Consider the following 16,410-nt stretch of genomic DNA (forward strand, 5'->3'; position numbering starts at 1 on the left):
GAAAGCACTGCTAATTTAACCTGAGCTAGCCGGGGACACCCGAGAGCTTGACCCGGAAGTGACGTCTCTGACGTCACTTCCGGGTCAAGAAGAAGGGGAGAAGAATGGACATATGTCTGCTCTTCGCCTTCCCCTCCAACCCTCGGCACCCACCATGGAGAAATAACAAAACCAGCTTCTGCTGCTTCAGCTTTAATCCAGATTTTTTTTTCTGCAGTACCTTTTTTTGCCACTAGGTGTCCTCAGTTTGATGTTCAGTATCATTCAACTCAGGTAATCCTGTACCAGCCCCCAACCTGTTACTGGACAGTGAATAGAGAAGTAGCACAGTGATGAGCTTGTCACTCTGCTCTCTCCTCCAATTACCATGATTCTTGTCAGCGCAAGATCTTATTGGCTGCTTGTGCTGCTTCTTCCTCTCACACTCCAGCCCTGCTCTACAGGGATTGCAAGACACTGATATCCGGTCATATTTAGGTGCTGACACTGTGTGAATTTAATATTCATTTTTAATAATGTATGAGGCTGGGTTCACACCGCAGCATGGAGCGGCTCACAGCGGGGGTCCAGTTCGCCTCCGTTCACCGCATCAGGTCCGATTTCAGCCCCAAGTTTTGGCTGAATTGGGACCTGAAATGGACCAGAAAACGCACAAGACTCCTAAGCAATTCCCTATACCTCCTGTGCTAATCCCTGTGCTCCCTATGGAGCCGCTCCGGAGATGTGTGAACCGGCTCCATAGAGAGGTGGTCACAATCTCCTGACATGCGTTTGAGGTGCCATTAACAATTTACTGGCATTTTCAAGGGCAGCGCATTCACCTTTCCCACACATTCACCTTTCCCGCACTTCACCTTTCCCGCACTTCACCTTTCCCGCACATTCACCTTTCCCGCACTTCACCTTTCCCACACATTCACCTTTCCCGCACTTCACCTTTCCCGCACTTCACCTTTCCTGCATGTTCACCTTTCCCGCACTTCACCTTTCCCGCACATTCACCTTTCCCGCACTTAACCTTTCCCGCACATTCACCTTTCCCGCACATTCACCTTTCCCGCACATTCACCTTTCCTGCATGTTCACCTTTCCCACACTTCACCTTTCCCGCACGTTCACCTTTCCCGCACATTCACCTTTCCCGCACATTCACCTTTCCCGCACTTCACCTTTCCTGCATGTTCACCTTTCCCACACTTCACCTTTCCCGCACATTCACCTTTCCCGCACATTCACCTTTCCCGCACATTCACCTTTCCCGCACATTCACCTTTCCCGCACATTCACCTTTCCTGCATGTTCACCTTTCCCACACTTCACCTTTCCCGCACATTCACCTTTCCCGCACATTCACCTTTCCCGCACATTCACCTTTCCTGCATGTTCACCTTTCCCACACTTCACCTTTCCCGCACGTTCACCTTTCCCGCACTTCACCTTTCCCGCACTTCACCTTTCCCGCACATTCACCTTTCCTGCATGTTCACCTTTCCCACACTTCACCTTTCCCGCACTTCACCTTTCCCGCACGTTCACCTTTCCCGCACGTTCACCTTTCCCGCACCGCGTTTTGGTCTGCATGGGCCACAAACATATTTTCAAGCAAACCTTTCACGAGGGAAACTGACGGACGGAAAATGGAGTTTCAGCACCTTGGACAGCAGCTTTAGAACTGTGAATGGACAGAGCTCGGTTATCCAACATTTTCAAGACGAATCAGTAATAGCGTTCTTCACAGTACACCGGCCCTTTAAGTTTATTATTTAAAGCTCCCTGGAGATATTAAGGACAAATTAATGCAATTAATTCATGTAATCACGAATACACCATTAAGTGCATTTTTAAATACAAGCAGTAAGTACCTGAATGTGACCCGGTATCAGCTCCTGCAATCCTTCTACAGCATGGCTGCAGTGTGAGAGGAAGAAGCAGCACAAGGAGAAAATAAGCTCATGTTCCGGAATGCGGCATGCTGATAGGAGGAGAGTGCTGAGTGACAGAGCTCATTACTGTGCTGTTTCTCCTTTCACTGTCTTGAATGCCCTTTTTTCATTGGAGTGATTTGTTAATAGCTCCCCAAGCCCATCCCGCAAAGGCAGCTTGTTTGCAGGCACCATATCTCGTAGTATTGCAATACCACGTAGTTTGGTGCAGTACGTTCTGAAAAAAGTAATGCTTGCATTGCACCACTTTTTCTGCATTCCAGTGCATTTTGCAGCCTATTCAAATAAATGGGCTGCAAAACCTGACCGCATGGGAACACATGGGAGCAGAGGGGGACTGACAACTCATGGGGCCCCCGGGCAATAGGAGATTATGGGCCCCCCAGACAATCAGAGATTATGGCTCCACACAGTATACACACACACAGTATACACACACAGTATACAATCACACAGTATACAATCACACAGTATACACACACAGTATACAATCACACAGTATACAATCACACAGTATACAATCACACAGTATACACACACAGTATACAATCACACAGTATACAATCACACAGTATACACACACAGTATACAATCACACAGTATACAATCACACAGTATACAATCACACAGTATACACACACAGTATACAATCACACAGTATACAATCACACATGTGCACACAGTATACACAGACATGTACACACAGTATACACAGACATGTTTCTATTGGCTGAGAAGGTACTGGAGAGGTGGGGTAGCTATAATCTCAGAATTTTTAGACCAAAAGGATGTCGGTAAGGGACATTTCAGAGACAGATGTAAAAAAAAAACACAGATTTTTACATACTGTCCCTGGTTTTACTGAGGCTGGTAACCCTGATGGGGCCCCCTAGTGGCCCGGGGCCCTTGGGCAGTGCCCGAGTAGCCAAATGGTCAGTCCGCCCCTGCATGGGAGCATGCGCATTTGAACCTGTGCATTCCACTGTGGGCTATTAACTATTTTTTTAATTATTTTTGGATGGAATTTTGTTTTAATGGAGCTGGCCAAAAATGAAAACTAGCCACACACAGTTAGATTTTTATGTAACAATGCAGAAGGACAAGTGGGAGACATGGACAGAGCTTTGTCACCCTGTATACAACAGGAAGGGCCTGAACAAGGCACCTCATAGCAAGATCACCAGGTATTATTTTAATATTTTATCTTAAGATGTTCCTTTAAAAATATTGAAAATTACATTTATATACACTGTACATTAACATTTTAAAGTATATATGAAATTCTAGGTTTTGATATACAGTATATAATATACACTAATATCTATGTATTTTCCGTTGCTTCTCCACAGCTGTCAACATGTCTAACTCAAATAACGGAGACACCAAGGCCCAGTGCTTGCCCCGTAACGGGCTGGTGAAGATCCCCAGCCCCACCAATGGCCTGGGCTCTGCCAGCATCACCAAAGGAACACCAGCTGTCAAGAACCGAATTTGCCAGCCCGCCTCAGTGCCATCCATTTTAAGTCAAGCCTTCCCCAAGCACACAGAGCATGTCAATCCTTCAGTGTTACCCATTTTGCCACCACCTCCGACCCACACCATCCCGCTGGGTCTCAGCCCTGGAGAAGAAAATCCCCCCTTCCCTTGTGGCCTCTCCATGGAGAGGGTTCAGAACCAGGGCATGGACTGTCACCTGGCCTTCGACGAAAAGATCCTCAACCGGCTCTTTTGTTACTTCTCGGCCTGCGAGAAATGCATTCTTGCGCAGGTCAGCAAGACGTGGAGGCGGGTGCTGTACCAGCCGAAGTTCTGGGTTGGAATGACCCCAGTTCTGCACGCCAAGGAACTTTACAACGTGCTGCCCTCGGGGGAGAAGGAGTTTGTCAGTCTGCAGGGGTTTGCGGTGCGTGGGTTTGACTCATTTTGTTTGGTTGGGGTTTCAGACCTGGACATCTGTGAGTTCATTGACAACTATCCCCTGTCTAAGAAAGGGGTCAAGTCTATAAGTCTGAAGAGGTCAACAATCACCGACGCTGGCTTGGAGGTAAGCAACCCTTTACATAATATGTTCATTCCTTGAGAATCAGAAATTTGAGGACATTAGCAAAAATCTTAAGAAGTCTACCATGTATGGTTACTTTCTTTGGTCAGCAGACCATTGGTGGGCATTTGTTATGTACTAATTGGTCTTTAGCTTTAAGTTGTGTTAATCAAGTAATGTGACGCAATGGTTGGAGAAACAGACACAAAATGGTTTTCACTAACTCCCTTTTAAAGCAGGGTACTTAAAATGGACAGATTAAACAGTCATTCTCAACCAGGGTTCAATGGAACTGTTAGGTGCCTTCAGAGGTTGCTAAGGGTTCCTTGACCTGTGGTTGATTGTCCCCCCATTTGACGGTGTCTTCATAGTTCCTGGGCCAACACCACTTGACAAAGCCAGCAGCATGAAAACTAACTGACTTTAAGCTTGTTGTCATGCTGCTGGCTTTGGTAAGTGGTGTCAGCCTAGAAACTATGGAGACACCATCAAATAAAAGGGACAATTAACCAGTAGGAAGAATGCAACCCTTACAGTGATGGTCGTAATGCTACCATTACAGACCAGCTGTCTGTAATGGTTACATTCTGACCCTCACTGTAAGCCCTTGTACACACATTCAGACAACAAAATCTGTTGGCTTTTGTCCGACGGATTTTGTCCGAAACTGGTGTTGCATACACACGGTCGGACAAAGTTGTCGGAAAATCCGATCGTTCGTAACGTGACGACGTTATTTCCTTACGACGGAACTACGTTCAGGCTAGTAGCCAATAGCTTTGGTCTTGTAATTTGATCTGAGCATGCGTGGAACTTTGTCCGATCGGAATTCTCTACTAACGATCGGACAAAGTCCGATTGGACCATGTTGTCGTAAAATTTTATAGCCCAGTTCTAAAACTTTGTCGGTCATATATTCAGACAGAAACAGTCCGATGGAGCCCACACACGGTCGGATTATCTGACAACACAGTCCGATCGGACATTTTCCGCCGGAATGTTCCGACCGTGTGTACTAGGGCTAAGGGTTGCATTCGTCCTACTGACCACCAATGTAAAGGACATTTTTACCATTGCCCCCCAATTAATTGGTTTTAGTAAGGGTTTCTGGAGACCTGAAAGTTATTTTAGGGGTTCCTCTGGGGAGAAAAATGTTGAGAAAAACTGGATTAAAGTGTAGCAGTACCCCCGTAGGGGCTGCTAAGTGATGTGGCCCACCTGTCACCCTGCCCAGCCAGGTGTTCACTCCTTAGTCACTCTCTGGCAGAAAACAGTCCATGTGCTTGTTTTTGTTATTTTTATAAGGGAATTTTACTTGGATGGGGTAAGGGAATTATGAGATGTCCAGCAGATTGTATCTCAATCAATTAGGTGGATTGTATATCAATCAATAGGAGGATTGTATATCAATCATTTGGGACAACTATGTACACAAAACTTCTCCACAACTATTGCTTGCAGACTATTGTTCTCTCTCTCGCGCTTCCTCCTGCACAACTCTTGCTTCTCAGAAACAGCTAGCACATGTGAGGTTAGGCCTGACACTAGGTCAGCCAGGCCTTAGCAACTGCCTTTTGCAGGCAGGGACCACACGCCCCTATGGTGTAGCAGAAAATAGGAAGTCTTTTTGTGCTAGTTGTCCTTTTTGTGCTATTGGTGGACTACTGCTTCCAGACAGCCCTCTACAGGCCCTACCAGTTCTCCTGCCTGCATCGGCCCAACTCCACTGCCCATGACATTGCAGTCCTCACTACTGGCTCTGCACCCATCTCTGACTGCAATCTTCCAGTCCTCTCAGGCGTACCTCCCTCCTGACTGCACGTCACTCACCAGCCCTCCTGGCTGCAACGAGTGGTTCCCTCCTGAAGACTTGCCCAGCAGTACTAGCTCCTGCTGACCTCTCTTGCTTCTCCTGTGCCTCCTGTTCAGAGCCTCCATGATTTCCTGGAGGGCTCTGTGCTGCATCCAAGGTCACCCCCCCCAGACTGCGGAGCTTCCTCAAAGGCCTTGACAGCCTAGTCCTTCATCCTCAGTTCTTCCACCCGACAACTCCTCCCCAGCTGGGCTGTCCCTTGGTATTTAAGGAGGCCTGCCCCTGCCAATCCAGGTTGGGGATTGGTGAACACACCAGGCAGCTCCACCTCTCCTCTCCTTCTAGAATCCTCTAGAAGGAAGAGGGAGGTCTCAGTGACACTGGCTGTGAGTCACCAGCTGCTAACTGTGCCACTCCCAGCCCACAGAAACTAAAACAATTAGGTGCTAGATTTCTTTTTTGTGTGAGTGTAGGCATATTTAGCAGGCCTAGCTTCCTATCAATGTAGAGGGTGCTACAAAAGTATATCTAAAGACTTTTCAATAAAGTAGGGAATAAACAAAACCTTTGTCAAGCAATTTTTTTTTTTTTGCCGTCTCCATTGAGATTTCCTTGGACTTCTTTGTAAAATAAAAAAAAACAGCATTAAGAGTCTACAATTATTTATTGCTGATAAACTTGAGGTGATAAAAAGGTAGCCAACGTGTTTCTGGCGCCAAAAAAATCCCCCTTTATCAGAGCTTGAATGAGCAGTAACACAACTTTCTGCAGAACTCTAAAAAAAACTCCTGTGCCCCATAAAGGACATAAATCATACTAGTGGACTGTTGTAAAATGCAATTACCACAGCCGTTTCATCTGAGGGAAATCCTGAAAACATGACCTGTTGGGGGGGGCCTGAGGACTGGATTTGAGAAACACTGTCCTAGACCATTGTCACCAGAACAGGTGTGCCCATTGGAAGATTTCTCCTCTGTTTCTGTTATGGTGACATTTCCAACATTTTGGGTTTCACACCACTTTCTGTTCCAGTGACAATTTTCACCAGACAAGCAAAGTGGGCAAATTTACCCAAGGGGAACACAGACAGCCATCGAAACCCTGCAGAGGTTCTCCTAACCACTATCCAAAACTAAAGATAAATCTTTAGCCTAGGTTCACACTTGTGCAATGCGGGAACCAGCGCAATTCCAGCGCCAGTCCCCACATTGCATCTCTCCCACGGGACCGCAGGCAGTTCGCACTCCCCTCTGCGAACCACTGCGGGTGTCAATACGTTGTTAATGACACCCCCAGATCGGTTCATAAATCGCAGTGTGAACTGTGAGCTCGTACAGCAGTCGGATTGCATAAGTGAGAACACTCATGCGATCCGATTTCAATGCGGGGGGGGGGGGGGGTCCCTGCACTATGTTTTCTGAGAATCTAATGTGAGTTCAGCCATACAATAGTATGGCTGAACTTGCATCAAACAGACATTGCATGTGATCGGCACCTGCAGTGTGGGTGTGAATCACATGCGATGTCTGAGATCGCATATGTGTGAACCTAGGCTCCAGGGTTTAGTATACCATATAATATAATATAACAAAGAAGGGAACAAAACGTAAAAAAGAATGAAAAGTAATGCTTTTCATTGTAGAGTTAAAGGGGTTGTAAACCTTTGTGTTTTTTTCACCTTAACGCATCCTATGCATTAAGGTGAACAAAACACCTGGCAGTGACTGGCCCCCGAGCCCCCCCGTTTTACTTACCTGAGCCCTGGAATTTGACCCGGCGGGGACGTGCTGTCTCTCTGCTTGGGTTTCTTCGCTCTTGATAAGATAGATTGATAGCAGCGCAGCCATTGGTTCCCGCTGCTGTCAATCAAATCCAATGACGCAGGCACCAGAGGGCGGTGGCGAGTCATACATTCGGCGGCTATGGCCGCAGAATGCTGGACTCCTAGGGGTAACCACCAGCGAGAGCGCTTCTCCTAGGGGGTTATCTGATGTGGGGAGGAGCCGAGAGAGCTGCCGGGGGACCCAGAAGAGGACGATCGGGGCCACTCTGTGCAAAGCATGCTGCACAGTGGAGGTAAGTGTGATATGTTTGTTACTTAAAAAAATGAAAAATGAAAAAAAAAATGAACCCTTACAATCACTTTACACACACATGTTTTTCAGGCACATTTTGCAGTGCATTTTTAAACCCTTAACAAGGGGATATAAATTGAAACAAAACCAGATTGAATGACTGACCTACCTTAAAGTAGAAGTTCAGCTTAAAACGAAATCTAATGCCGCGTACACACGACCAGACTTTCCGGCAGACTAGGTCCGGACTATCCGATTGTGTGTGGGCTAGTCCAATCGTTTTTCAAAAAATAAATCAGACAGACCTAGAAATAGAACATTTTTCAAATCTATCCGACGGACTCAATTGCGACAGACTAAAATCGGGAAAACCATTCGTCTGTGTGCTGGTCCGACGGATGAAATACAACGCAAGGGAAGCTTTTGGCTACTGGCTATTGAACTTCCTTGTTTAGTCTCGTTTACATCATCACGTTCAAAACTAACAGACTTTCGAATGGACTTAGTCCGTTTGTGTGTGGCCAAGTCCGTTAGTTCGGAAAGTCAGTCAGAACTCCGCCGAAAGTCCGTCGGGAAGACCGTCACACCTAGTCAGCCGGAAAGTCTGGTCGGACACGGTCGGACATTCCGACAACAAAACCTGTCGGATTTTGTCCAATGGATTTTGCCCGAAACTGGTGTTGCATACACGCGGTCGGACAAAGTTGTCGGAAAATCCGATCGTTCATAACGTGATGACGTTTTTTAGTTACGACGGGACTACGTGCAGGCAAGTAACCAATAGCTTTGGTCTAGGAATTTGATCTGAGCATGCGTGGCACTTTGTCTGATCGGAATTCTCTACAAACGATCGGACAAAGTCCGATCGGATCATGTTGTCGGAAAAATGTTATATCCAGGTCTCAAACTTTGTTGGTCGGACATTCCGACGGAAAAAGTCAGATGAAGCCCACACACGGTCTGATTATCCGACAACATGTTCCGATCGGACATTTTCCGTCAGAATGTCCGACCGTGTGTACAAGGGCTAAGACTAACCTATCTACCGCTGTAAAAATGAAATCCCTATGCACTTCTTTTGTGCAGCCGCTCCGGTCCGGTTTCCATGGCTTCAGTGTGTAAGCGTGTGCAGAAGAGGCAGCCAACAACGGGAAGCCTCATAGTAACTATGGGTGATGTCTCTTCCCAGGCATTTCACAACCGTTGTTGGTTGTCTCTTCTACACAGCATCTGCTGCAGGACACCAGACCGGATCGGCTGCAGAAATGGTATGTATAGTGGTTTTTACTTTACTGGGTTAGATAGGTTAGTCTTAGAATGTGGCACAGAGTAGATTTATGCCGCGTACACACGACCGGACTTTTTCCGGCAGACTAGGTCCGACGGGATCAGTCCATCGGACAATCCGATCGTGTGTGGTATAATCAGATTTTTTTTATTTAAAAAAAATCAGATGGATCTAGAAATAGAACATGTTTCAAATCTGTCGGGAAAACCATTCGTCTCTATGCTGGTTCAACGGACCAAATACGACGCAAGGGAAGCTATTGTCTACTGGCTATTGAACTTTCTTTTTTTAGTCCCGTCTTACGTCATCACGTTCAAAATGAACGGACTTTCGAACGGACTTAGTCCGTTCGTGTGTGGCCAAGTCAGTTTGTCTGGAAAGTCCGTCGGAACTCTGCTGAAAAGTCAGTCAGGAAGACCGTCGGACCTAGTCTGCCGGAAAGTCCAGTCGTGTGTACGCGGTTTAGAAACAGTTTTAGGCTGAACTGCTACTTTAACTCCAATGCATTTCAACCAATGGAAAATACAGATTTTTCGAGAATTTTACCAAAGCAGAAACTCACAATTTCATTCATCCCTACTGGTTGAAAGTGGCTGAAATGATCTTCAAATGACCATGTGCATGGCCACCATTAGACAAAAATTTCTCAAAACTGTTTCCACCTCATGGTTCCTCCAGGCAGTTTGATTGCTTGACCTGGGACATGCCCATCTAAGTTAGAATTATTGGTGGGAGCTACCATATTCTTGTTGGTTAGCAGATTGCATTGGCTAGCAAGTGTGTGTACTACTGAGCAGTGGCGGCACTAGGGTTGGTGTAACCCGGTGTGTTAAAGCATGGTATCACCCCCCCCCCCCCCCCCCGGGCACCAAGCAGACTAGTGCATTGGAGCTGCTTAACCTGCCACAATGGATGGACCATGGATGGATAGATGGAGCCAGGATGGGATCCAGGGGGTGGGTGGAGCCGGGATGGGATCGGGGGGAGCTGTATGGAGACAGGGTGGTGGAGATGGAGCAGGGATGGGATCTGGGAGTGGATGGAGGTGGGGTGGGATTGGGGGGAGGTGGATGGAGCCGAATGGGATTGAGGGAGGTGGATGGAGCCAGGATAGGATCGAGGGTGTGGGTGGACCCGGGATGGGATCGGGGGGAGCTGTATGGAGCCGGGGTGGGGGAGATGGAGCAGGGATGGGATCTGGGAGTGGATGGAGGTGGGGTGGGATTGGAGGGAGGTGGATGGAGCTGAATGGGGTTGAGGGAGGTGGATGGAGCCAGGATGGGATCAGGGGGATAGATGGAGCCGGGATGGTATCAAGGGTGGGTGGATGGAGCAAGGATGGCATCAAGGGGTGGATGGAGCTGGGATGGGATGGGAGGAGGTGTATGGAGCTGGGATCTGGGGTGGGGGGATGGAGCAGGGATGGGATCTGGGAGTGGATGGAGGCGGGGTGGGATTCGGGGGGAGGTGGATGGAGCCCAAATGGGATTGGGGGAAGGTGGATGAAGCCAGGAGGGGATCAGGGGGGTAGATGGAGCAGGGATGGTATTGGGCTGGATGGATAGAGCCGGGATGGGATCTTTGATTTGTTGGGGGGGGTAGAGAATATGTGCTAGGGGTGTATTGTAAGGGGAGAGGAATTGTGCTGAGGGGTCAAACTTCAAATCTGCCCCCCTTCTACTTCTAGCACAAGTTCTGTTTAACCCCCAAAAAGCACCCCCTAGCCCCCATCCTCTAACTCTTCCCCTCTAAAATCATTCTTGGCAGAATAATTGTTACCTGCCAATGCCCCCTCCCAATTACCCTGTCCCCCTCCTCAGCATAATACTCCTGTAATTACATACCTTAAGGCAGGTGCTGTAGTGTGGTGCCCCTCTTCCTCGGCTCTTCCCAGCCTGTGTACTTGAAATGTTAGAGCCAAGGAGGAGGGGGCTACAGTCTGGTCTGCAGTGAGTTCAGCCAGGGGGGACAGACATGTGATTGCGCCCGCGGCATGTGGGCGTGTGATGGACGATCAAAGTTGGACCAGGGCACCCTGTCTCTCTGCCACGAGGGTTTACAACTCCTTTAAACTCACAGTTCACAGCAGTCAGTGGAGTGGCCCACCCCCATTGAGGGGTACTTTCTTAGGCTGGAGATAGGCTGCATTTTATGTCCAAGCACCCTAGTGGTGCAGCTAGTGATGCTTTTTAAAGTTAACCTGTTAATAACACAGTTTCGATGGGCACAACTCAGGATCACCAAATCACAGTATTGAACAATAAGCTGGTGCTCAAGTGGAGTCCGCCATCAATATGCTTCAACCTCACACACATTCGGGTGCTAGCCCAGCTCACATAGCTGCATACATGAGAAATCTTCAAAAATCCGGACAGCTGCACTCTAATAATACATCCATGTTTATTAAATCATAAAATCACTGGATGCAGCACGGACACTGTGCAAGCCAGGAAAATCTTTAAACGAGTTTCAGCACTTACTGAAACGCGTTGACCCTTTTTCCTGGCTCTCACTGTCTCTATGTGGTCTCCCTGACAAAGGTCTTATTGCTTAATCTCTGCAGAAGTCCAACACGCCACCCTGGTGAGTCAGTGCTACTGTTCTACAATCAGCAAAACACATGCTCCCTGCTGATTGGAGAGCTCTAGTGACTAGCAGGGGATGTGTTAGACCTCGGGAGAGGGTACAGCATGAAGACCTTTGGAGGGAGATCACTGCTTACAAAAAACACTTGCATAGGTGCATACATGAGAAATCTCCAAAGATCCAGACAACTGCACTCTAATAAGACATCCAACTTTTTTTTATAATAAAAGCAGCTGGATACAGCACATTGACACTGTGGGAACCAGGGAAAAGGGTCAACATGTTTTGCGCATCTCAGCACTTACTCATGACAAAACACATTGACTCTTTTCCCTGGCTCCCAAAGTGTCTATGTGCTGTATTCGGGTGATCCTTCATCTACAGCATGCTGGTAGGGGACTTTTCTGCTCAGGCTGTGACTGCTTTATAAAGAAAACCAATAATAGGACTTTGAGCACCTCCTCAAGCTTCAGACTAGCAGGGGACGGGCTTTTCTACTCAGGCTGTGGTTGCTTTCTAAAGAAAACCAATTGTAAGACTTTCGCACCTCCTCAAGCTTCACACTGGCAGGGGACTGGCTTTTCTACTCAGGCTGTGGTTGCTTTCTAAAAAAAAAAAAAAAAAAAAAGTAAAACTTTTCATACCTTTTGGTTTGAAGAATCTAGAACAGATACAACCAAATTAATCTGAAAATTCAGCAAGTCTTTAACTCTGTCTTTGTTTCCCACCAGGTGATGCTGGAGCAGATGCAGGGCGTGGTAAGATTAGAGCTCTCGGGATGCAACGATTTCACGGAAGCTGGCCTGTGGTCCAGCCTACACGGACGCATCACCTCCCTGAGCGTTAGTGACTGCATCAACGTGGCGGACGATGCAGTGGCAGCCATCTCTCAGCTCCTCCCCAACCTGGGCGAGCTCAACCTCCAGGCTTACCACGTAACGGACACCGCCTTGGCTTACTTTACTGCCAAACAGGGCCGGGCCACGCACACGCTGCGCCTTCACTCCTGCTGGGAGATCACCAACCACGGCGTGGTCAACGTGGTCCACAGCCTGCCCAACCTCACTGTCCTAAGCCTCTCCGGCTGCTCCAAAGTGACCGATGATGGGGTGGAGCTGGTGGCCGAGAACCTGAGAAGGCTCCGAGGACTGGACCTGTCGTGGTGCCCCAGGCTGACGGACACGGCACTAGAGTACATCGCCTGCGACCTGCACAAGCTGGAGGAACTGGTTCTCGACAGGTAGGTGTGGAAGGGCACAGGGTGGCCATGAAAGTTACTTGTCACCCTGATATTCTAAATCTGATGGAAGGCAGAGAACTGAGCTCCATTCTTTGTATCGTAATGTAGATGTAAGCCCTTGTACACACGGTCGGAAATTCCGACGGAAAATGTCCGATCGGACCGCGTTGTCGGATAATCCGACCGTGTGTGGGCTCCATCGGACTGTTTCCGTCGGAATATCTGACCGACAAAGTTTTAGAGCTGGGCTATAAAATTTTCCAACAACATGATCCGATCGGACTTTGTCCGATCGTTTGTAGAGAATTCCGATCGGACAAAGTGCCACGCATGCTCAGATCAAATTCCTAGACCAAAGCTATTGGCTACTAGCCTGAACGTAGTCCCGTCGCAACGAAATAACGTCATCACGTTCTGAACGATCGGATTTTCTGACAACTTTGTCCGACCGTGTGTTTGCAACACCAGTTTCGGACAAAATCCGACGGATTTTGTTGTCGGAATGTCCGACCGTGTGTACAAGGGCTAAGCTTATATTGAAGGAAATGTATCTGCTAATGCTCCGTGTGCCATAAAACAATTCAACATAAGCAAATGCAACCTCTAGTCCTCCAAACTGACATTCACCCGTTAAGACATTTTGATAATTGCACAAAAAGATCCAACCCATATCTTGCGTCAGCTGAGGGCTAGGAACAGAGGTACTGAGGCAGGGAGTTGTGGTGTCTTCAGGAAGCTATGTACACCGTCCTGTCAGCCTCTCCAACCAGCCATGATCTACCTGCATTGCATAGAGAAGCACAGGGACTAAGTGACCCCTTCAAGACAAAGTAGGGACATAGGGGAACGCGGATTTTAAAATGAGCACCAGGTATTGAAATTAACCGTGTCCAATTATGAAGATTCATCAGGCAGCTGTATCTCTGTAGTACGGGGCACTGGGCAGACAGCAGGAGAAATAAGCAGGAACGTTCTTCTTTTGCAGAGGGTAGGGGAATTTTGGTTTACAGTTCTCTTCTAGCAAATAAGTCATTTTAAAGTGTAAGCTCGGCTTTTCAGAAAAGATGAACAAACACCGTACACCCCCCCCCCGGTCCCCACTGTACTTACCTCGGTGGGCGATGAGCTGTCAGTAGCCACACACACAGCCAGTGTAGCAGTCCAGGGATTTGAAATCTCTGCTCTTCTCCCTCTGCAGCGCTTCCAGGACAGATCAGAGTGATTCTGATTGGTCTGTACCGGCACAGAGGAGGACTCTGATCCATAGCTCCCAACTGTCCCTGATTTCGAGGGACTGTCCCTGACTTGGAGCCATGTCCCTCTGTCCCTCATTCCTCATTTGTCCCTCATTTTGGACTGATCTATACAGATGTATATAAAATGCACTTTTTATCTATCAAAAAGTGTTTTCCAGCGCTAAACCTTTCACCTGATTTCTAAATGGCTGCATTTGTAAATTCCAAAAGCCAATATAAAGGAATATTAGTGGTAAAAAGAGCACTTGTGGGTTCAACAAATCTTTTTTTTGTACAATTCTCCTTTAAGGAGGCGTGACAAGGGGCGTGTCCTATGCCTGCATACTTTTGCTGATAGGTGTCCCTCATTCCCATCTCAAAAAGTTGGGAGATATGCTGGTCCATTCCAGAAGCCCTGCAGTCAGACGCACATGCATGGGTAAGGCCTCGTGCACATAGAATGTTTTTTCTTCCTCCCCTGGATGACTTTGCTCCAGAAGAGGAGAAGGCAACTTAAAAAAACGAACCTCAAGACGTATTTTGCAAATGTTTGGGTATTAAGTTAAGCCTGGTACACACGGCCCAAATGTCAGCCGGCATTGGCCGGTTCAATAGAAACCAGCCAACATTCGGCCTGTGTGTATGACAGCCGATCCGAAAGAAGCCAGGCTCATAGCCAAAAATGGTCTGCTGACCGGCATCAACGCTCTCAGCCAATGGAGTGTTCTGGCTGGGGGGGAGGGGAGCACCTGATTAGAGCCATAGGCTTTAAAATAGGGTAGACTCGGAGCACAGAGCATTGCACTCGGAGCCCACCCAGGTGTGTTAGAAAAGCAAATTAATATTAGCTTTTCTAACACTGAATCACCTCTCCGCCAATCAGGAAGCACGGGCCTGAAATCCGTTTTTACCGATTGGCTGAAAGGTCAGGCAATCCTATTGGACACCTAGGAGGAAGAGGAGGAGGATGCAAGGCAGAAGGTGCTGTGATCCACACCACAGGAGGAGGAAGAAAGCCACCAGACATGTTGCCCGGCCGCTTCCTAGATGTGGTAAGTGCAGGGCTTTGATACATTCAGCCTGCCCAGGCATGGTTAGACTCTCGTCCGGTTCCTGCTAAACCTGCCGAGATTTTCACAGTCTATGGTCGGGCCTTATTCCATTGGCAAAGACACTCATTAATTCTGGTCAACAGAATGAAGTGAACGTGTGTTTAACCACTTGCCTACCGCCGCACGCCGATATACGTCGGCACAATGACAGCGGTGGGCAAATGGGCGTACCTGTACATCTCCTTTAAGAGCCGGGAATAGCAGGCGCACACACACCTGCCACATACAGCGTGACCCTGCCCTCGGGACCGGCAGACTCTATGTCCGCCAGTCTCCCGGTGATCATGTCACGGAGCCTCAGAACGGGGAAGTGCCTATGTAAACAAGGCATTTCGCTGTTCTGGCTTGTGTCATGACAGAGATCACCACTCCCTGTCATCGAGAGCAGTGATCGCTGTCATGGGAATTGAAGCCCACAGTTAGAATCACTCCCTAGGACACACTTATCCCCGTCATCGCCCCCTAGTGGTTAACCCCTTCACTGCCAGTGTCATTTACACAGTAATCAATGCATTTATATAGCACTGATCGCTGTATAAATGACAATGGTCCCAAAATAGTGTCAAAAGTTTCCGATGTGTCCGTCATAATGTCGCAGTCCCAATAAAAATCGCACATCACCGCCATTACTAATAAAAAAAAATTTAAAATAAAAATGCCATAAAACTATCCCCTAATTTGTAGACGCTAAAACTTTTGCGCAAACCAAATCTTCTGGGGCTGAAGCGGTTAAGCTGTTAGATGCATTTAGGCACATCAGTCATTTTTTTCTGCTCAAACGCTGCTCTCCTGAATGAGCTGGAGGAGGCGTTTTTTTTTTCCAGCCTCTAAACGCTCCTCCTCTAATATGCCTGTAAACGTGTGTATATATAGGCTAACATGGAGGTGCATTTAGAGGCTGAGAAAAAAACATCAGGGATCTGTAAAAGCGGCGTAAATGCTGATACACCAAAGCATTGGTGTTTACAAGAGCGTTGCCACGTACAGCCATTCACCTTTGTGGTAGGCTATACGTGTGGCATCTCAGGCCCGCATGGCATATAATTGCCATGCTGGGCACATGCTATGCCTATAAAA

At 47.8% G+C, this 16,410-nt stretch overlaps 1 protein-coding gene across 2 annotated transcripts in view; it reads left to right on the forward strand.

The window, feature by feature from the left end:
• Nucleotides 1–16,410, forward strand: part of FBXL16 (F-box and leucine rich repeat protein 16) — a 110,385-nt gene that overhangs the window by 80,434 nt on the left and 13,541 nt on the right. For both annotated transcript variants that reach the window (XM_077449559.1, XM_077449558.1), the window contains exons 2-3: nucleotides 3,293–3,987; nucleotides 12,478–12,986. In XM_077449559.1, coding sequence (XP_077305685.1) covers nucleotides 3,301–3,987; nucleotides 12,478–12,986 — 1,196 coding nt within the window. In that variant the 5' untranslated portion in view covers nucleotides 3,293–3,300. The remainder of the gene's footprint in view (nucleotides 1–3,292; nucleotides 3,988–12,477; nucleotides 12,987–16,410) is intronic.

Source organism: Lithobates pipiens, unplaced genomic scaffold (assembly GCF_037356315.1).
Source record: "Lithobates pipiens isolate NorthernLeopardFrog02 unplaced genomic scaffold, aLitPip1_a1.2 Scaffold_22, whole genome shotgun sequence".
In the NCBI taxonomy this organism is placed as follows: domain Eukaryota; kingdom Metazoa; phylum Chordata; class Amphibia; order Anura; family Ranidae; genus Lithobates; species Lithobates pipiens.